The 22,854-nt window shown below is 39.4% G+C and overlaps 1 protein-coding gene across 1 annotated transcript in view; it reads left to right on the forward strand.

Annotated features, from left to right (window-relative positions):
* Nucleotides 1-22,854, forward strand: part of opn7b (opsin 7, group member b) — a 227,969-nt gene that overhangs the window by 197,865 nt on the left and 7,250 nt on the right. Inside the window, exons 3-4 of the mRNA XM_061904395.1 lie at nt 558-720; nt 1,890-2,017. Coding sequence (XP_061760379.1) covers nt 558-720; nt 1,890-2,017 — 291 coding nt within the window. The remainder of the gene's footprint in view (nt 1-557; nt 721-1,889; nt 2,018-22,854) is intronic.

Here is a 22,854-nt window from a genome sequence, read left to right on the forward strand (position 1 = left end):
AATGAAAAAGGAAAATAATTTTACCCTTGTGTCTGGGAATATTTGTGTCATTGTTCAACACATTGGGACTTTCGGCGAGATAAAAGAACGACGGCTTCACATAGTCGCCGCTCGTCAAATCAAAGTGGTTGTCCAGCAACCCAAAGCTTTACAGCAAGTCTGTAAGAGTTTGGAAACATTTTTAAAAAATGTTTCTGATCACACAAAGCAATCTCTAAGACGGACTGACACATCTCTGACCGGCGCAAGGTAGGATATTCGTGGAAATAAACATGTCAGAAATGCCGCTCGTGGTCGAAGCTCTTCGAAATGGCTGTGTCGAGTGTAGAGGAAGGGATGTCATCAAAAATCCAGCCCTTTATGGCTTCAAGCAGCATGCAAGATGAATGAATGAAGCGTTAGTACACCAAGACATGGTTCGCACACAGAGGCATATTAGGCGGGATGTAAATATGCGTAAACCGAAAATGTATGCAAATAGAGGCGTTCGCCAATCGAGATTCCACTGTACTCCCAGAATAAACATGAGAATTGAGCCTGCAACAACTGCCATACAGGTGTGTTGTCCATGCTGGGAAACGGGATCCTGCTGTTCGTGGCCTACAGAAAAAAGTCCTCCTTGAAGCCAGCAGAGTTCTTTGTAGTCAACTTGGCCATCAGCGACCTGCTGATGACCATATCCCTCTTCCCCTTTGCTGTGCCGTCATCCTACACTCATAAGTAAGTCTTATTTTCATCTGCTCTACTACGTCACCACATCTTCACATTTGTTGCCTGGTAAAGGTTAGTTCCTCATATTACAAGTGAAAAGCATCCTCTTCAGTGCTTGAGATTAAAGTAAGACTTACCAACATGCCGAAATCATTCGTCAAGTATATTATTTTAGCACAGGTAAACCTACCCCAAACAACACCCTAGTGCAGGGGTCGGGAAACTTTTTGGCAGAGAGAGCCAAGAAGCCAAATATTTTCAAAATGTATTTCCGTAAGAGTCATATAATATTTTTTTCAACACTGAACACAACTCAACGCGTGCATTTTCAAGTAAGACCAACATTTCTAGAGTATAATAAGTCTCTTATTCTTTGGAATAACATTGTTATTCTGAAGCTAACTGTGGAGGGGGCGTGGCCTGATGGCCTGCAGCGAAGCGGGGTGTTGCCAGGGCCTACCTCAAAATCAGCGACAGGTGCGTTGACGGCCCAGCTGGGCCTTGTTTTCTAATCACCTGTCACTCTGTTTATAAGCAGCAGCCAGGAGAGAGCGAGAACGAAAGAGAAAAAGACAAATGCTGGAAAGCAACTAAGAGACTTATTGAAAAATAAAAAAAATATTGTAACCCTGGAACAGGCTCTCATGTCAGTGCCTGGTGGTCTGAAGAACACCCAAGAAGGCAAGCCCCACACTAACCAATAATAAATAAATTACTTCTTACCATTAACGCAACTTCTTGAACATAAAAATGCATGAGAATGTTTTATATTTTGAACGTTATTTTTGATTACAAGTGGAATTATTCATTATTTATCGTGCTGAGCAATGTCAGCTCAGATATATCCGAGAGCCAGATGCGGTCATGAGAAGAGCCACATCTGGCTCGCGAGCCCTAGGTTCCCTACCCCTGCCCTAGTGGCAACCGTGTATGTTTGCCCTTGAACGGGTCTGTAGCGAAAACGTTGGTATTTTTGCAACCAAACTAGATTATTGTGAAGTTTTTATATCGATGTGACCTCTCTCAGGACTGCAGCTCTATACAAAGCGAGGTGGCGTCACATACCAAACAAACACATATTCTCAAACAAATCCCACTCATCATGCCAATTTAAAAAAATGTTTTGACTATTTTCTTTATCTCTCCCATTCCTTTTGTCCCTTTTCCTCCACATCCAGGTGGCTGTTTAATAGGACCACCTGCACCGTTTATGCATTCTGTGGTGTTTTGTTTGGCCTGTGCAGTCTGACTAACCTCACAGTGCTCTCCTCCGTCTGCTGGCTCAAAGTCTGCTGCCCAAACTATGGTAGGATCACACTTTACACTGGAACTCAGTGTTAAAGGAGAACTGTACTTTTTTTTGGATCACTGGATCATTAAGAATAATTATGAAAGACATGACGAAGGATGTATTTTTTAATGCATTGTAACTAATAAATAAAGCGATCATTCATAATATTTTCATAATATATTCATAGAATGTTTGTATTTTGATCATTTTAAGCATATGCTGAAACATTAATTTCAAAAATGCATCACAACGTTCGCTTTTTTTTTTTTTATCACTGATAATACTCACTGCAGACTTTATGAGAGCCAGCAAACACCAATCACTGTACAAAGTCTGCTGTCAATAGGAGGCTGTCACGCCAAATTTCTTCCCCCCCTACAAAAACCTTCCCTCCCGGACGAAATTTGGCGTGACAGCTCCTCCAATGCCTGAAGGACCCCAATGAGGGCGTGACAATACCAAGTTATATGACTCTTAAGGGTTACAGCTGCAAAATTAGCAAAGCAAAAATAGTTTGAAAGGTTAGCATGCTGGAATGCTAATATTTTTTCCTGACCGTTGAGGGTTACAGCTGCAAAATTAGCGATTCAAAGATAGCGTGAAAGGTTAGCATGCTGGAATGCTAATATTTTTTCCTGACCGTTGAGGGTTACAGCTGCAAAATTAGCGATTCAAAGACAGCGTGAAAGGTTAGCATGCTGGAATGCTAATATTTTTTCCTCACCGTTATTTTTCACCTATGACAATCAGCCAATTATAATGCTTTTAAAACAGGCAGCTGTGTGGGCTGCTTTAAGGTCCTTCCACCCTCTTTGGGGTCCTTCAAGTAGTTTCTTCCGGGGGGAAGGTTTTTGTAGGGGGGAAGAAATTTGGCGTGACAGCGCCAACTGCTAGGATGTTCATATATTCCCATTTAGATGAAGAATGACTCATTATTCTCGCGAAGAAAAGGGGATTAGAACCAAGTCTCTTTTCCTTTTTTTCTCACAATTGTGGGTCTAAATTGGCTGTGAAAGTGTGCCAAAATGTCAGAATACGTCTTCCTCCTTCTACGTTCCAGGTGAGAGGCATTATTTATGGTCCAAAATAAACTTCCAAAGAGCAGGGAAGCAAGGAAACAGCAGACCACTCGATGATGAAAACATAGGGACACATGATAGTGATCAAATTGGTGCTATAAATAGTTTGTCTATAATAACAATATCACTAATACTTGGTTAATATTCAAGTCGTGAAATGTAAATGAATTATTGTTGGCGGATTTGGATGGGTTTTCCTTGGATTTTATGGGCAAAATAGAGGACCTCCCATTGGCTCTGCCGAAAACAGACTTTTATTTCCAAGTTAGAATGCATTATTTTTTTAAAAATACATCCGTCGTCATGTCTTTCATAATGATTGTGAATGATAGGAGACACTTTTAAAAAGTGCAGTTGCCCTTTTATGTATGTACTTTATTAAAACATTGTGGAAATAAATGTTTTATTTTTCTCAAACTAGTTTTAATTTGTTACATTTGCTGATGATGTTCATATGTCATACATCAGAACAATTGAGAAATAGACACTTGTTATTTTTATATACCAGATTAAAACAAAGCTGAATTTTACATCTGACAAGTTTTTCAACCACAATGCTATAAACTTAAAAACTCCTTGACACATATTGTGGAAGTAAGTAATGGTATTTTAGAGACACTATCTCTTGATTGACCCAAAGAGGTGGTCAGTCCCCTTTTTCACAATTGGGACCTGAGGGAATGTTGCATCAGTAGGGAAATCATACTCCCTAACCTCAACAACACAACAATAGTTATCACTCTGACTGTGGAACACTGGACCAGCATGCAAACGTTATCCTATATGCCTTTTGAGAGTAAAATGAGTTAGGTTTGCATTATCAGAATTTGACCCATTCGGGAGGAGCTCCAAGTAAATCCGTTGCTCCTTCACATTGAGAGGTGCCAGATGAGTTATTTCGGGCATCTGGTCAGAATGCCCCCCGAACGTCTCCCTGGGTAGGTATTTAGGTCGCATACAACCGAAAGAGGACCACGGGGAAGATCCAGGACACGGTGGAGAGACTATATTTCCCAGCTGGCCCAGGGAATGCCTATGGAACCCCCCGGGAAGAGCTGGACGAAGTAGCTGGGGAGAGGGAGTCTGGGCTTCTCTGCTTTGGCTGCTGCCCCTGCAATCTGGTTTTGGAAAAGCGGGAGAAGATGGTTTGATGGTTGGACATACCACAGAGAATGGCATTTGTACCTTGTTCAGATTACACTTATCTATCCCATTTTTTATACTACTTATCCTCCTCAGGGTTTCAGTGAGCTGAACCCTGTTCCAGCAAACTCCAGAACCCTGGACTGGTCACTATTCAATCACGGGGCATATTTTGGGGCACTATAGCTTGGTTGGTAGAGTGGCTATGCCAGCAACTAGAGGGTTCCAGGTTCGATTCCTGCTTTCGCCATCCTAGTCACTGCCTTTGTGACCTTGGGCAAGAAACATTACCCACCTACTCCCTGGGCCACCAACACTGGTTTAAATGTAACTTAGATATTGGGTTTCACTATGTAAAAGCACTTTAAGTCAGTAGAGAAAAGCGCTATATAAATATAATTCACTTCAATCACTTCACTTTGATAAACACTCTCACATGGAAGTCAGCTATGTTAACCATTACACTATCAGTCACCCAGTTCATATTTGTATGTGCATCATATATAGTGTAAGTGTTGTAAACATGTAATTATATTTAGACGTTTATTTCCCTAAACCTCAAACTACACCCTTCTCTCTCTCTCTTTCTGCCATGTCTCGTCACTGCAATCATCTCCTACTGTTGTCTTGCGGGCCAAAAATATTTGCGGACACAAGGTAAAAAATGTTTTAACTTTTTTTTTCTTCATTGTAGCAATGGGGTTTTAAAGGGAAACTGAACTTTTGGGGGGAATTTTGCCAGTCATTCACAATCATTATGTAAGACAAGAAAACATGGTTTTCTTTTTTATGCATTCTAAATTGTACAGTATAGTGATCAAAATTAAACTTAAAGTGGAACTTGTAGGAGTTGCTTTATTCTGCCTATAACGCCCTTAAAAAACTCCAGATAGACAAATAGATAGGTCTTTATTGTCATTGCACAAGTACAACGAAACACCCCCATTAACGTTTTATATACATGCTGTAAGTATATATGTAATGTATTGACAGTAATTAAGATTTAATATTTACCTATTTTGGTTATTTTAAGCATACGCAGCGTTTATAACTTAAAAAAATGCATGAAAACTTTTGTTTATTTTTTAACAGCCTCACAGACTATTACACACTGCAGTCTTTATGAGAGCCAACAAACATAATAAAACATTACTTCCTGTGCAGTGTCTGCTTTCATTAGGATGCCGAATGCTAGGATGTTCATTTATTCCCATTTCGATGAAAAATTACTCATAATCCTCGTGAAGAAAAGGGGGATGGATCCACCATTTCCGGGTAAAAACTGGATTTCAAAGTGTACCAACTTGTTGGAATACGTCCTCATCCTTCTACTATCAGGGTGAGAGGCAACATTTATGATGTACAATAAACTTCCGTGAGCAAGTAAGCGAGGAAGCAGCTCACTAGTCGATCATGTCAAAATATGCACACAAGCTTTTGATCTCGGCGCCGCTATAAATAGTGTGTCTGCATTAGCGCTTATAATAACAATATCACTAATACTTGGTTAATATTCAAGTCATGAAATGTAAATGGAGTATTGTTGGTGGTTTTTGCATGGTTATTTATTCTATTTTATGAGCGCAATTGGCTACGTTATAAGCATACTTTTATTTTTGATTTAATTCTGAGTTAAAATGCATAAAAAAACAAAAAAATTACTTTTGTTGTCGTGTCTGTCATAATGATTGTGAATGATAAGCAAAATTCTCCACAAAAATGCAATTATTTTTTTTTATGTTTTCGTGTTGGCGCGCTTTGACAGTGTCAGCTATTGTATTGTTTGGATAATAATTGACCCATTATTATGAAAGCTTTGAATCAAGATTTTTTTTTTCGTCTTTGAAATTCAATGTATACACAGGGAATGAGATAAAAACACCACAACAGAAGACAGTGTCAGCAGCGACTTTTTTAACTCTTCGTCATGTGGATTGAAATGATTCTTCATCCAAACGGAAATATATGGACATCCTGTCAGTCGTCATCACAGTAGGACAATTTGAATTGGATTAAAAACCTAACCGGAAAAAAAATGGTTCATATAAACGCATCATTCGGAATATTCTGACCCAATAACATATGTTCGGATCAATATTTAATTGGGATTGTGACGGGTGATTCATGCACGAAATTCAGGTTACGATTATCCTTACTGCGCATGTGTTTGATGTCAGCTATACTTTGGTGGTGGAGCGGGGACTACATTTTGTGGTCTCGGAATGAAGTGATTGTCTTGCTGCTGTCCATTTACCCTCAGAAGTGCTTTATATATCCTGTTGAGTGTGTTGCTTTAAAACGAGACTAGCAAAAACAAAATTTTGGTATGGAGTGTCATGTGTCGATGTAACAATAAAATAAGGGATCCAGTTGTTGTCTTATTGAGCTGTTCTATGACATTACAGCTACTTTAAGTGTTAACTGCTAACCTCAAACACATGCACACAATGTTAATCAGTCGTTCTTAAATAAAAAATTTTCCTCCTTCTAGTATCCATAAAATTGATTGATTCCCATTTACAACAATTTTTGATTGATACCTATCTTCCGGACGGCCTACTCGCTCAGCACAGATCGATATACTAGAATTTTAGATATATAAACCAATCTATCAATATAACAATCAATCGTTACAGCCCTAATAATTTCATAGACAAAATTTTGCTGCATGATACTTCTTTCAGTATTTTGTGTTGGTATATAGACCAAGGCATTTCCACTTTTCTGGAAGATTGTGCTCCACTGGGTGTCTTAGCCTCTAGTTAATATTTAATCATGGGAGAATGGAGCTACTTTATGTTAGTTTTACTATTACTATGATGACACAAAATAGATTTGTGTTACAAATGAATAGTCAAACACTATTTGCTTTCAATTAAGTTTAATCTACAGGCCTTCTCTGACTGCTGATTGACTCGCGAGCACTGGATCGAAGTCTATACAACAAAAGATGTGATGGGGATAGATCACAGGCATTCTTGCTTGGTGCACTCAGCCCCTCTGTGTGTTTCATTTAAGAAGGTATAATTAAAAGAGGGAGATGGGAATAGCATGGACTAAAGAGAAGACTTACAGCTTACTGACAACAAAATCGATAGAAAGTATCTACTGTGATGTTAAGTGTGACTGTCAGAGAATTTACTGTAGGTCAGGGCTATTTAATTTAAATGTTTTGGGGGCCAAATTTCCTGTAAGAGAAGGACCGAGGGGACCAGACTTCTCTTTTCACATTTTTTATTTTGTATATTTTTACACTCAACTGGCTCACCTCAAGGATGTGTGTTTTCAGCCCATCTTGTTGTCTTGTGCACAAACAAATACCAAAGTAAGAATGCTATGAGGAGGTTAGTTAAATTTGCAGATGACACGGTCATTGTCAGTCTTCTTAGCGGAAATGAGTCCATGTTCCTGTTGTTAATGAATTTTAGTGAATTGTTGTGAGGAACCCTTTTTACAGCTGAACATATGTGAAACAAAAGACATGATTATTGATTTAAAAAAACAACACCAATGCCATACCTACCGCAGTCATCAAAGGTCAATACTTTGAAATGGTAAAGCTGACCTTTAAGATGAACTGTGAGTCTGTGTGTAAAAAAGGGACACCGACGTCTTCACTGCCTGAGGAAATTGTCACATCTTCACACAGAGAGACCTATGTTGACACTGTTTTATCGGGCATATATTCAATCTATATTGTCTCTCTCCCTGGTCTCATGGTTTGGTAGTTTGTCCTTGAGATACAAGTCAGCACTAAATCAAATAGTTAAGTGGGCTAGTAAGCTTATAGGTGAGCCGCAACTCAACCGATCTGACATCCATATCCCACAGCTGCAGCGCAAGGCCAGTTCTATTATTAATCATTGCACACATCATCCTTCAGGCAGTGAATTTCAGCGCCTTTGCTCTGGTCGGTGGTTTGTTGTTCCTCTTTGTAGGACTAAACACTTAGCTTTTAAACCCATGTAGCAGTTAAGTTACATGCTACAAAAGAAAAGAAAGAGAGAACTGGACTAGTGCAACTCCACGGGCAAGGGACAAATTATACGCTAAATGGGTTGTACTTCTTTAGCGCTTTTCTACCCCTTTTTAAGGAGCCCAAAGCGCTTTGACAGTATTTTCACATTCACACACACATTCACACACTGATGGTGGGAGTTGCCATGCAAGGCGCTCACCAGGACCCATCAGGAGCAAGGATGAAGTGTCTTGCCCAAGGACACAACGGACGTGACTAGGATGGTAGAAGGTGGGGATTGAACCAGTAACCCTCAGATTGCTGGCACAGCCACTCTACCAACTTCGCCACGCCGTCCGTACGGGAACAATCAATGATGATTGGTTGGTTTAAGTAGAAGAAAATCCATGATTGGTTGGTTGGTTTACTATGGGGAGTCACGATTGGTTAAGATTAGGGAATAACATTACGGACAGGCCAATCAGAGGCAAGATAGGGCGGGTCATCGAACCAGGAAGGGAAATCACAACCGACACATACAGTGGGGCAAAAAGTATTTAGTCAGTCACCGATTGTGCAAGTTCTCCCAATTAAAATGATAACAGAGGTCTGTAATTTTCATCACACTTCAACTGTGAGAGACAGAATGTGAACAAAAAAATCCAGGAATTCACATTGTGGGAATTTTAAAGAATTTATTTGTGAATTATGTTGGAAAATAAGTATTTGGTCAACCATTCAAAGCTCTCACTATTTTGTTTTCATCTGACCACATGACCTTCTCCCAGTCCTCTGCGGTATCACCCATGTATTCATTTTGAGCCAAAACCTCCTATCAGCGAGAGCTTTGAATGGTTGACCAAATACTTATTTTCCACAATAATTTACAAATAAATTCTTTAAAATTCCTAAAATGTGAATTCCTGGATTTTCACATTCTGTCTCTCACAGTTGAAGTGTACCTATGATGAAAATTACAGACCTCTGTCATCATTTTAAGTGGGAGAACTTGCACTATCGGTGGCTGACTAAATACTTTTTTGCCCCACTGTACATCCCAAATGATGACAAGAGAGTCGGAGAAGAGAAGATCGTAAGCTCAAATCAAATCAGAACTGCTCTTGACATGGAAGACGAGGACTACACATTTAAAAACACACATGATTGGGGCAGATGTGATGACCTCTGCTACAGTATAGCCCAGTTGTTCTCAAATGGGGGTACTTGAAGGTATGCCAAGGGGTACGTAAGATTGGTATAAAATATTCTAAAAACAGCAACAATTCAAAAATCCTTTATGGGGGCGGCGTGGCGCAGTGGCAGAGTGGCCGTGTGCAACCCGAGAGTCACTGGTTCAAATCCCACCTAGAACCAACCTCGTCACGTCCGTTGTGTCCTGAGCAAGACCCTTCACCCTTGCTCCTGATGGGTGCTGGTTGGCGCCTTGCATGGCAGCTCCCTCTATCAGTGTGTGAATGTGTGTGTGAATGGGTAAATGTGGAAGTAGTGTCAAAGCGCTTTGAGTACCTTGAAGGTAGAAAAGCGCTATACAAGTACAACCCATTTATCATTTATTTTATAAATATATTTATTGAATAATACTTCAACAAAATATGAACGCAATTACATAAACTGTGAAAAAAATACAACAATGCTATATTCAGTGTTGACAGCTAGATTTTTTGTGGACATGTTCCATAAATATTGATGTTAATGATTTCTTTTTTAGTGAAAAAATGTTTAGAATTAAGTTCATGAATCCAGATGGCTCTCTATTACAATCCCCAAAGAGGACACTTTAAGTTGATGATTACTTCTATGTGTAGAAATCTTTATTTATAATTGAATCACTTGTTTATTTTTCAACAAGTTTTTAGTTATTTTCATATCTTTTTTTCCAAATAGTTCAAGAAAGACCACTGCAAATGAGCAATATTTTGCACTTTTATACAATTCAATAAAGGAGAAACTGATGAAATAGTGCTGTATTTGACTTCTTTATCTCTTGTTTTCAACCAAAAATGCTTTGGATACTTGAATAAACAAATGTTCACAGGGGGCACATCACTGAAAAAAGGTTGAGAACCACTGGTATAGCTTGTCTAAATGCTAAATGTCATTTTTATTGGAGTTTTACAACAAGACATTAGCTGACATTTTGTTCATTATTTTTACTGTTTATATTTTGACATTGAATAGTTGAATCATTTTGAAACATAAACAACATGACTGCAAGCTATTTGTTATTTCATGCTATAAATCACAAATAGCTACTCAGATACTGGAAGTTAGCTCATAGAATAATCATTGTCTGTACTCTTTACATTTTTTGTATTTGAAGCAGTTAGCTATAAAATCCAAGGCAGAATCCACAAAAGCAGAAACAAAAAGGAAAATGCATGCTGCTCAGAAATTTGCCAGGAAGGCTCATGTCAGAGCCATCAAAGCAAAAATGCCAAAGTAATGTGTGAATGAACCAGATCCCTGGCTTATCTTCAGTTTTGTTCACTAAGTTCAAATCACATGCCTGCCTAAATAGGGCTATCACAGGGTATTTGTATTTATTTATTATACCATAGCGCTTTTAACACAATGATTTTATGGGTTTATTAGGTGATATATGTTATCGTTCTATAGTGTACGTGTACACAAGTGGCGGATGCTGGTCTCTCAAAAAGGGGAAGCTTAACTTCGGCCTACATCATAAAATGTGTTGGTTTATTTATACGTAAATTCTACCCTCTGTTCCTTTTTAAGAAAGTATTCTGTGACCCTATCGTACCAAAAAGGCGTCTTTTCCAGGGATTTGACAAGTGTCCTCTCAATGGCCAGCAGAGCTAGGCTGCTAAACGACCTTGGCCTATGGTGTTGCGAGTGGAAGACTTCCATCCATCATCCATTTTCTACCGCGTGTCCCTTTTGGGGTTGCGGAGGGTGCTGGAGCCTATCTTAGCTGCATTCGGGCGGAAGGTGTCGTACACCCTGGACAAGTCGCCACCTCATCACAGGGCCAACACAGATAGACATACAACATTCACACTCACGTTCACACACTAGAGCTTATTTAGTGTTGCCAATCAACCTATCCCCAGGTGCATGTTTTTCTGATTGAGCCTCTTTAAACAAGAGAAGCTCCTCTCTAGCTCCAATCGTTGCCACTAATGACCACAGTTTGTGCACCTGTGTGCATTATTTGTTGTCCAATAAAAACTAAAAAAACAAAATTCAAATTATCTGCCATTATGTGCAGCTTGGACTGGCACGAGGCTAGTGCTACGTGTGTCCGCCTGTGAATACTTTAAGACGGTGGAGGGGCTCAGCAGCACCCGCTGCTCGGTAAGGACAGAAACTGCAGAGTGAAAAAAGTCAGTCTCCAAACACGAAAAAAAACAACAGAAATAGAAGCTCTATTTATCGCTAGTCGTTTTTAATCAATCAATCAATCAATGTTTATTTATATAGCCCCAAATCACAAATGTCTCAAAGGACTGCACAAATCATTACGACTACAACATCCTCGGAAGAACCCACAAAAGGGCAAGGAAAACTCACACCCAGTGGGAAGGGAGAATTCAAATCCAGTGGGACGCCAGTGACAATGTTGACTATGAGAAACCTTGGAGAGGACCCCCCCCCCCCCCCCCCCCCCCCCCTCTAGGGGACAGAAAGCAATGGATGTCGAGCGGGTCTAACATGATACTGTGAAAGTTCAATCCATAGTGGCTCCAACACAGCCGCGAGAGTTCAGTTCAAGCGGATCCAAGACAGCAGCGAGAGTCCCGTCCACAGGAGACCATCTCAAGCGGAGGCGGATCAGCAGTGTAGAGATGTCCCCAACCGATACAGGCGAGCGGTCCATCCTGGGTCCCGACGAGCGGTCCATCCTGGGTCTCGACTCTGGACAGTCAGTACTTCATCCATGGTCATCGGACCGGACTCCCTCCACAAGGAAAGGGGGGACATAGGAGAAAGAAAATAAGCGGCAGATCAACTGGTCTAAAAAGGAGGTGTATTTAAAGGCCAGAGTATACAGATGAGTTTTAAGGTGAGATTTAAATGCTTCTACTGAGGTAGCATCTCGAACTGTTACAGGGAGGGCATTCCAGAGTACTGGAGCCCGAACGGAAAACGCTCTATAGCCCGCAGCCTTTTTTTGGGCTCTAGGAATCACTAATAAGCCGGAGTCTTTTGAACGCAGATTTCTTGCCGGGACATATGGTACAATACAATCGGCAAGATAGGATGGAGCTAGACCGTGTAGTATTTTATACGTAATTAGTAAAACCTTAAAGTCACATCTGAAGTGCACAGGAAGCCAGTGCAGGTGAGCCAGTACAGGCGTAATATGATCAAACTTTCTTGTTCTTGTCAAAAGTCTAGCAGCCGCATTTTGTACCAACTGTAATCTTTTAATGCTAGACATGGGGAGACCCGAAAATAATACGTTACAGTAATCGAGACGAGACGTAACAAACGCATGGATAATGATCTCGGCGTCTTTAGTGGACAAAATGGAGCGAATTTTAGCGATATTACGGAGATGAAAGAAGGCCGTTTTAGTAACGCTTTTAATGTGTGACTCAAAGGAGAGAGTTGGGTCGAAGATAATACCCAGATTTTTTACCGAGTCACCTTGTTTTATTATTTGGTTGTCAAATGTTAAAGTTGTATTATTAAATAGAGGTCGGTGTCTAGCAGGACCGATAATCAGCATTTCCGTTTTTTGGCGTTAAGTTGCAAAAAGTTAGCGGACATCCATTGTTTAATTTCATTAAGACACGCCTCCAACTGACTACAGTCCGGCGTGTTGGTCAGCTTTAGGGGCGTGTAGAGTTGGGTGTCATCAGCATAGCAGTGAAAGCTAATACCGTATTTGCGTATGACGTCACCTAGCGGCAGCATGTAGATGCTGAAGAGTACAGGGCCAAGGACCGAACCTTGGGGAACTCCACACGTTACCTTAACATAGTCCGAGGTCACACTGTTATGGGAGACGCACTGCATCCTATCAGTAAGATAAGAGTTAAACCAAGACAGGGCTGAGTCTGACATACCAATTCGTGTTTTGATACGCTCTAATAAAATATTATGATCGACGGTATCGAAAGCAGCGCTAAGATCGAGGAGCAGCAACATAGATGACGCATCAGAATTCATCGTTAGCAATAGATCATTAGTCAATTTTGCGAGGGCTGTCTCAGTCGAGTGATTTGCCCTGAAACCGGATTGAAAGGTTTCACATAGATTGTTAGACGCTAAGTGTTCATTTAGCTGCTCTGCAACAATTTTTTCGAGGATTTTCGAAATAAAGGGAAGGTGAGACACCGGTCGGTAGTTTACCATGAGGTCAGGATCGAGGTTAGGTCTTTTAAGGAGAGGATGAATAACCGCTTTTTTGAATGCTAGGGGAACAATGCCCGAGGAAAGTGATACGTTTATAATATTTAGCACTGATGGACCTAATAATACAAACAAAATGTCGCTGAGAGGATCTGGAAAGTCTCGGGTTCAACTCAGAACAACAGAATGAATGTTGAAAAATGATCCCACAGAAGTTTACAACAGAAGATTGCTGATTTGCTCATTTCGCTGTCAATCAAAAATGGAATCAGCCTTAGACAGATCATTCAAACATCATGCAGAAGTTGAGCGTCCGGGCCAGCCCACTGCCCCATTGACCCCCAGACACGATGGGCGGGACAAAAATGACTTGTCTCATTTCGCAGCAGTGTATTCGTTCCCATTGAAGTCTGTGGATGTCCAGTTTCTAAAATGTATAAAGCACCGTGAAGCTGCAGGAATTAGAGAGAGAGAAGAGGAAAGCCGCCTCGTTACCAGTGATAAGAAGCTGATTTTGAACAAAAGTGTAGTGTTGTGTCGTTCGCGAACGATTCGTTTGAACGAACAAATCTTTTGAGTGAACGTACTGAACCAAATCACTTCATGAACTGATTCGTTCCTTTCTCAGTTCAGTTAAGCTCCGCCGCGACCATGCCGGTATGAGTGGAACTGGCACGAATCACGTGAATCACGCTCGCGAATGTACTGACGCAGAGAACTGACTATCGTGACGTGAATCACGTGATTCACGTTCGCGAACGTACTGAAGCAGGGAACTGTGTTGCAACGTGAATGACGTGATTCACGTTCGCGAACGTACTGAAGCAGGGAACTGTGTTGCAACGTGAATCACGTGATTCACGTTGGCGAACGTACTGATGCAGAGAACTGACTGTGTCGCGACGTGAATCACATAAATCACTTTCGCGAACGTACTGACACAGAGAACTGACTGTGTCGCGAAGGATGACGTCACATTGATTATCTCGTTCAGTCACTGTGTGCGTCGTTCATTGGGTGCTGAGGGCTTGTGTCGTTCGCGAACTGACACACAGCGAGATCTTCCGCTGAGGAATCTGACTCATGATTCGCCGACCTGCATACATTTTTTTATTCTATTTTTCATATCGTGTTTATTATATACCGCTTTTAGAGTGATCATAATTGTTTAAAAAAACAAAAAAAAACACATTGGATGTGATATAAAAGGAAGAGTGATTTTTATTACATTTTTAATACATGTATGTTTTGTTAGAAACATTACATGTTAAAATACTAAAATGTAATGTGAAAAAAGAAAACTTGCAACACATTTAAGAATATTTTTTTCTATCTTGTCCTATCCACTATGAGTTGTTAAAATAAATGTAATGTAATAATGTAGAAAATAATTGCATTTCAAACACATTTAGAATATATTTAAATTTTGTCGTCGCTTCAAATGTTAAAATGTAAAAATAATACCATTTGTAAATGTGTATGTAATTTTTACCACTTTAAAACACTTTTTTTTTTAAATGTAGTTTTCAGATCCATTTTAAAATGTCATGGACACTTCATGGAGAGGACACACAAAAAAGAAGAAGGAAAATAAAAGAAATGAATATTTGTAGCAAATTTTAAAATAAATTGTTATTATCTTGTCAGATTCACACACAGCAATATCTGCCGCTGGGGAAGCTGACCTGCACACAGAACTGCTGCTGCAGAAGTGATTCGGTGAACGAATCTTTTGAACAAATCAATTTAAGAAACTGATTCTAGTGATTCAGTACAGTCAAAAGGACTGCCGATCCCATCACTACAAAAGTGTGTTTTGTAGCGCATATTTAGTCAATAACATGTCCCCACAGCACTATATACTTAATCACTTATTTTTTTTTACATTTTAGGGGAAGCTGAGCTTCCTTTGCAGTCTTAGAGCAAACACCATTACTGTATACTGATGATCATTTTTGTTTTTATGTTATGTTTTATATGAATTTGTGTTTGCTTGTTTTATTCTGCTTTGACGGTGAATTACAAACAGTTACACAACTATTTTACCTTTGGATACCATTAAAAAAACCTTGAGTTTGACCTTTTTTTTTTTTAACACTTTCTAATTAGTAAATAAATGCGATCAAAAGTCTGCTTACAATGGATCCTATGGAAGTTGCTCTATTCTGCTATTAAAGTGCTCCAAAAAACATCCAATACATGCTGTAAGTGTATCTGTGATGTAGTAAAAGACACGTTTATAAGCACAGTTTACATATTTTGATAATTTTAAACATACAGCTGGGCATTCATTAAAAAAAGGTATCACAACATTCACATTTTCTATTGATAACATTGAGAACTACTCACTGCAGACATGAGAGCCAATAAAAATAACTTACTGCACAATGTCTGCTGTCACTGCGATGCTGATTGTTAGGCTGTTGTATTTGGGCTGTCATAAATAAAGAAATATTAGACATTGTCTATGCAGAAAAATCATTTAATAATTATATATATTAATAAATATATATATATATATATATATATATATATATATATATAATATATATATATATATATATATATATGTTATAATATTTCCTGTATGCAAATGTGTCTTCAATAAGCATTTTCTTGTGTTTGAATGAATGTGCAGCAGTTGTGATGGCCCACTGCCTCCCTGCAACGCGTCAGTGCGCTAAAAAATAGCTTCTGCTGTCTGTACCTTGGGATTCCATATTGCAAAAAAGGTGGTACAAATTATAGATGTGTGCTGCGAGTTATGTAACATTGCACAAAGATTGGAGAGCACATAATGCCGGTAGGACATGCAAAAACCTGATTTAAATAAAATGTTGGCACCTCTTTTCTTCCCTTAGTAGATCAGAGGCAACAGACGAAATGTTAGAGTTTGCACACGCTGTAGTGGATCAGGCCAAATATGTATTGGTTATACGATGGCATAAATTTTGTTCCACAGTCATTTTTATAACCTACGTCCTATGTATGTCTGCAAAATGTTAGTGTGTGGAGGCATTTCCAGATTGCACATAAACCATGCCCCACCCTCTACAATTCTATCAATTTATATATTTTGTAAATGTACACAATTTAAATATAAAACTTGAAGACGTCAATGTTGTTTTGCAGACACAGTCAAAAATACATTTGATAAACCTAAAGCCAGCCGGTCAGAACATTAGGTACAGCTCCACACTCTCCGATCGGCACAGGGTTGCATAAAAAAGAAAACTTTCTATCAGTATTTGTCACTGCATGTTGCACTTCTGTGTCATTATGTCAGATGAACATAATCATTTATTTTAGAATTTATTGTTTTCTTTTTGGCATAAAGCAGAGGGGGAGGAGCTCCTATCATCTGGCGGATTGTGTAAACTTAATGTTGAAATTGCAATGTCCACTTTGCTATGCCTGAAAGGACAAGATCACGGGTAGAAGCAGCAGAAATGAATTTCCTCCGCCGGGTGGCGGGGCTCTCCCTTAGAGATAGGGTGAGAAGCTCTGCCATCCGGGGGAGGCTCAAAGTAAAGCCACTGCTCCTCTACATCGCAAGGAGCCAGATGAGGTGGTTCGGGCATCTGGTCAGGAACGCCTCTTTAGGGAGGTGTTTCGGGCACGTCCGACCGATAGGAGGCCACGGGGAAGACCCAGGACACATTGGGAAGACTATGTCTACCGGCTGGCCTGGGAACGCCTCGGTATCCCCCGGGAGGAGCTGGATGAAATGGCTGGGGAGAGGGAAGTCTGGGCTTCCCTGCTTAGGCTGCTGCACTCACGACCCGTCCTCGAAAAAGCGGAATAAGATGGATCAATGGCACTTTGATGTGACGTCACAACTTAGCCAGACTGCAAAACCCCATGTTGAGATGCATCTAAGACTGCGTGCAAGCTTACACCAAAATGCATGACGCTTATGATTTGGCATTGTTTAACGTCCGTATCCAACATAGTAACAATACGTACATCAAAAAAGACAAAATTCATCAAAGTTCCTTTTTTAATAAAGTATCAATCAGAGAAAAACACATATCTATTGCAGTAAACTAGTCTTGCTTTTTACAAAAAAATGTTTTGTAAAAATAATGTACTATGTTAATTTAGCCAATTAAGTTTATAATTGTGCGTTATAGTTTTTTAAATGACAATCATCTAAAGCAGTGGTTCTCAAATGGGGGTTCTTTGTACCCCTGTGGGTACTTGAAGGTATGCCAAGGTGTACGTTAGATTTTTTTTAAATATTCTAAAAATAGCAACAATTCAAAAATCCTTTATAAATATATTTATTGAATAATAATTCAACAAAATATGAATGTAAGTTCATAAACGGTGAAAGGAAATACAACAATGCAATATTCAGTGTTGACAGTTAGATTTTTTTGTGGACATGTTCCATAAATATTGATGTTAAACATTTTGTTTTTTGTCAAGAAAGGTTTAGAATTAGGTTCATGAATCCAGATGGATCTCTATTACAATCCCCAAAGAGGGCACTTTAAGTTGATGATTACTTCTATGTGTAGAAATCTATATTTATAATTGAATCACTTGTTTATTTTTATTTTTATTTGATTTTATTTTTTTTAATTTTTTTTCGGCTTCACGGTGGCAGAGGGGTTAGTGCATCCGCCTCACAATACGAAGGTCCTGCAGTCCTGGGTTCAAGTCCAGGCTCGGGATCTTTCTGTGTGGAGTTTGCATGTTCTCCCCGTGAATGTGTGGGTTCCCTCCAGGTACTCCGGCTTCCTCCCACTTCCAAAGACATGCACCTGGGGATAGGTTGATTGGCAACACTAAAAATTGGCCCTAGTGTGTGAATGTGAGTGTGAATGTTGTCTGGCTATTTGTGTTGGCCCTGCGATGAGCTGGCGACTTGTCCAGGGTGTACCCCGCCTTCCGCCCGATTGTAGCTGAGATAGGCGCCAGCGCCCCCGCGACCCCAAAAGGGAATAAGCGGTAGAAAATGGATGTTTATTTTTCAACAAGTTTTTAGTCATTTTTATATATTTTTTCCCAAATAGTTCAAGAAACACAACTACAAATGAGCAATATTTTGCACTGTTATACAATTTAATGAATCAAAAACTGATGACATAGTGCTTTATTTTACAAACCTTATTTCCATATGAGTGGGGAAATTGTGCTAGATGTAAATATAAATGTAATACAATGATTTGCAAATCATTTTCAACCCATATTCAGTTGAATATGCTAAAAAGACAACATATTTGATGTTGAAACTGATAAACTTTTTTTTTTGCAAATAATCATTAACTTTAGAATTTGATGCCAGCAACATGTGACAAAGAAGTTGGGAAAGGTGTCAATAAATACTGATAAAGTTGAGGAATGCTCACCAAGCACTTATTTGGAACATCCCACAGGTGTGCAGGCTAATTGGGAACAGGTGGGTGCCATGATTGGGTATAAAAACAACTTCCCAAAAAATGCTCAGTCTTTCACAAAAAAGGATGGGGCGAGGTACACCCCTTTGTCCACAACTGTGTGAGCAAATAGTCAAACAGTTTAAGAACAACATTTCTCAAAGTGCAATTGCAAGAAATAATAGGGATTTCAACATTTACGGTCCATAACATCATCAAAAGGTTCAGAGAATCTGGAGAAATCACTCCACGTAAGCGACATGGCCGGAAACCAACATTGAATGACCGTTCCCTTCGATCCTTCAGACGGCACTGTATCAAAAACCGACATCTATCTCTAAAGGATATCACCACATGGGCTCAGGAACACTTCAGAAAGCCACTTTCACTAAATACAGTTTGTCACTACATCTGTAAGTGCAAGTTAAAGCTCTTCCATGCAAAGTGAAAGCCATTTATTAACAACATCCACAAACTCTGCCGGCTTCTCTGGGCCCGAGATCATCTAAGATGGACTGATGCAAAGTAGAAAATTGTTCTGTGGTCTGTTGAGTTCACATTTCAAATTGTTTTTGGAAATATTCGACATTGTGTCATCCGGACCTAAGGGAAAGAAAACTATCCAGACTGTCATCGACGCAAAGTTCAAAAGTCAGCATCTGTGATGGTATGGGGGTGCATTAGTGCCCAAGGCATGGGTAACTTACACATCTGGGAAGGCACCATTAATGCTTAAAGGTACATAAAGGTTTTGGAACAACATATGCTGCTATCTTAGCGCCGTCTTTTTCATGGACGCCCCTACTTATTTCAGCAAGACAATGCCAAGCCACATTCAGCACGTGTTACAACAGCGTGGCTTTGTAAAAAAAGAGTGCGGGTACTTTGTACTGGATCCACTATGAATTGAACTTTCACAGTATCATGTTAGACCCGCTCGACATCCATTGCTTTTGGTTCCCCTAGTGGTGGGGGGTTGCTTACATATGCGGTCCTCTCCAAGGTTTCTCATAGTCATCATTGTCACCGACGTCCCACTGGGTGTGAGTTTTCCTTGCCCTTATGTGGGCTCTACCGAGGATGTCGTTGTGGTTTGTGCAGCCCTTTGAGAGACTAGTGATTTAGGGGTATATAAATAATCATTGATTGATTGATTGATACTTTCCTGGCCCGCCTGCAGTCCAGACCTGTCTCCCATCGAAAATGTGTGGCGCATTATGGAGCTAAAAATATGACAGCGGAGACCCGGGACTGTTGAACGACTGAAGCTCTACATAAAACAAGAATGGGAAAGAATTCCACTTTTAAAGCTTCAACAATTAGTTTCTTCAGTTCCCAAACGTTTATTGAGCGTTGTTAAAAGAAAAGGTGTGGCACGTGTTGCAGTCATGAAATTCTAAGTTAATTATTATTTGCAAAAAAAAAAAAAAGTTTATGAGTTTGAACATCAAATATATTGTCTTGGTAGTGCATTCAAATTAATATGGGTTTAAAAGGATTTGCAAATCATTGTATTACGTTTATAGTTACATCCAACACAATTTCCCAACTCATATGGAAACGGGGTTTGTAGTTCTTTATTTCTTTTTTTCAACCAAAAATGCTTTGCTCTGATTAGGGGGTACTTCACTGAAAAAAGGTTGAGAACCACTGCTCTAAAAGACAATGGAACCTCTTAGGTTGAACAAAAAACAATCGAGGACACTTTCTGGTCAGTCTATGGTTTGTTTGTATTCCCAATAAATGTTATGTAACGCCCTGGTGGAGTTCTGTTATGTAGCTTTGTGGTATTAGGGAGAAATAGCCTTCCTGCTTAAAATGTGTAAACACATTTGAGGGATTTACTTTGAAATCGAGTTCATCTCGCTGTGTAAAACAAGCTCCGATTGAATCTCAAAAGGATGCTTCACATCAGATAAAAGATATCTATAATGACAAACAAACCAACACCACCCTCTCTTTGCCCAGTCCCTAACACGACACGGTTCATTGTACGCCGCAGGGCTTAATCAGCGGCCCCCACTCTGAGTTTGATCTGTAAGAGGGTCTGACATGCAGCTGAAGAGGCTTTGTGGTGTTGCAGAGAAGGCTTGCAGTGTTCTTCCCCACAATGAATCTGTAGTGACGATGCAATGGTCCAAATCAATTAGTCATTGGCTCTGGGTGAGGGCTGTTTCCGTGTTTTTCATGGATCACTTCCTTCACAATTGTGCACATGACTGTGATAATAATTGCAACAATGAAGATTTAATGATAAGGTTGCATTTAATTGAAGTAACAAAATCATGTGCACTTCTTAAGTGTCATCTGGTAGCTTGGGGTCCATAATACTGCTTTTATCATAATCGTCATCTACACTGTATTTATATAAAATTGTAATTTAGCTCCCCAATGAAAAAATATTCTAGCTCAGATTGAAATAAACAAACACTCCTTCCTCACACACACGAGCAACTATGACAGGCTGTCTTCAAGATGTGAAGATGACAGAGAAACATTTAAATTGCTTTTTCTCACATCTGTTGGCCTCAAATTATGTTGTACAGTGCAAGTAAGCAACTGCTTTTCGTACATCCAGCCATTTTTTTTTTTTTTTTGTAGGACTGGTAAAAGGGGGGATTCCTGGAAATAAAAGCCTTTCTAAAATAATGGAAGTCCATGTGAGCACTCATTTAAAAATGCCTGAAGTCACAAGGCAGTCTATTTATTCAAAGACGTTGAACTCATGCCCTAGTCATGTGACAACATTGTCATACCGTTACAATAATATTGGGACTTGCATCATAATAAGTGAATAGGCAAAATTTTGACGTTGAGATAATTAAAACCCATAGATAAGAACATATCTGTTTTCCTACAGAATTTAACATAATTTAGATTATGTCTCCATCTGACTTCACTACAAAAAGTCAGTGTTCAAAAACAAAACAAAAAATAAAAAAATGAGAGGTATTTTACTCGAACTAAGCAAAATTATCTTCCAATAGAACAAAAACATTTGGCTTTTCAAGACTTTTCCAAGCAGCACGGTGATAGAGGGGTTAATCTGTCTGCCTCACAATACGAAGGTCCTGAGTAGTCCTGGGTTCAATCCCAGGCTCGGGATCTTTCTGTGTGGAGTTTGCATGTTCTCCCCGTGACTGCGTGGGTTCCCTCCGGGTACTCCGGCTTCCTCCCACTTCCAAAGACATGCACCTGGTGATAGGTTTAATTGGCAACACTAAATTGGCCTTGGTGTGTCAATGTGAGTGTGAATGTTGTCCGTCTATCTGTGTTGGACCTGCAATGAGATAGCAACTTGTTCAGGGTGTACACCGCCTTCCGCCCGATTGTAGCTGAGATAGGCACCAGCGCCCCCTGCAACCCCAAAGGGAATAAGCGGTAGAAAATGGATGGATGGAAGACTTTCCAAAACAAGTAAAATTAGCTAACTTCAATGAACCCCAAAATACCTTAAATAAGTATAAATAACAAGTGCACTTTTCTTTGTAGAAAAAAATATACTTTTTTTGCTCAATATGTAGAAAAGTGTTTTTAAATTAAGTAAATGCTAGTGCCATCATCTGAAAACAGCAAACTTATACTAAAAACAAATTTATTTTTCTTAATGGAAGGGCAAAAAGGCAAGCGCTTGGTACTCACAGGGTCTACTAGCCGCTCAGGCAAATTAATTATTTAAAAATGCATTTTCCCATCGATAACATGACATCATCACGCCAAGTGTGTTCTCTTTAAGTCATTAGTGCGAAAGGAAAATATTTATATACTGTATATATATATATATATATATATATATATATATATATATATATATATATATATATATATATATATATATATATATCTTGATTGGATTATCCAGAGAATAGTGCTCGATACCGAAGTAGAGCGCGATATGTAGGTGTGGGAAAAATCACAAGACTACTTCATCTCTATAGAACTGTTTCA

Source organism: Nerophis ophidion, linkage group LG06 (assembly GCF_033978795.1).
Source record: "Nerophis ophidion isolate RoL-2023_Sa linkage group LG06, RoL_Noph_v1.0, whole genome shotgun sequence".
In the NCBI taxonomy this organism is placed as follows: domain Eukaryota; kingdom Metazoa; phylum Chordata; class Actinopteri; order Syngnathiformes; family Syngnathidae; genus Nerophis; species Nerophis ophidion.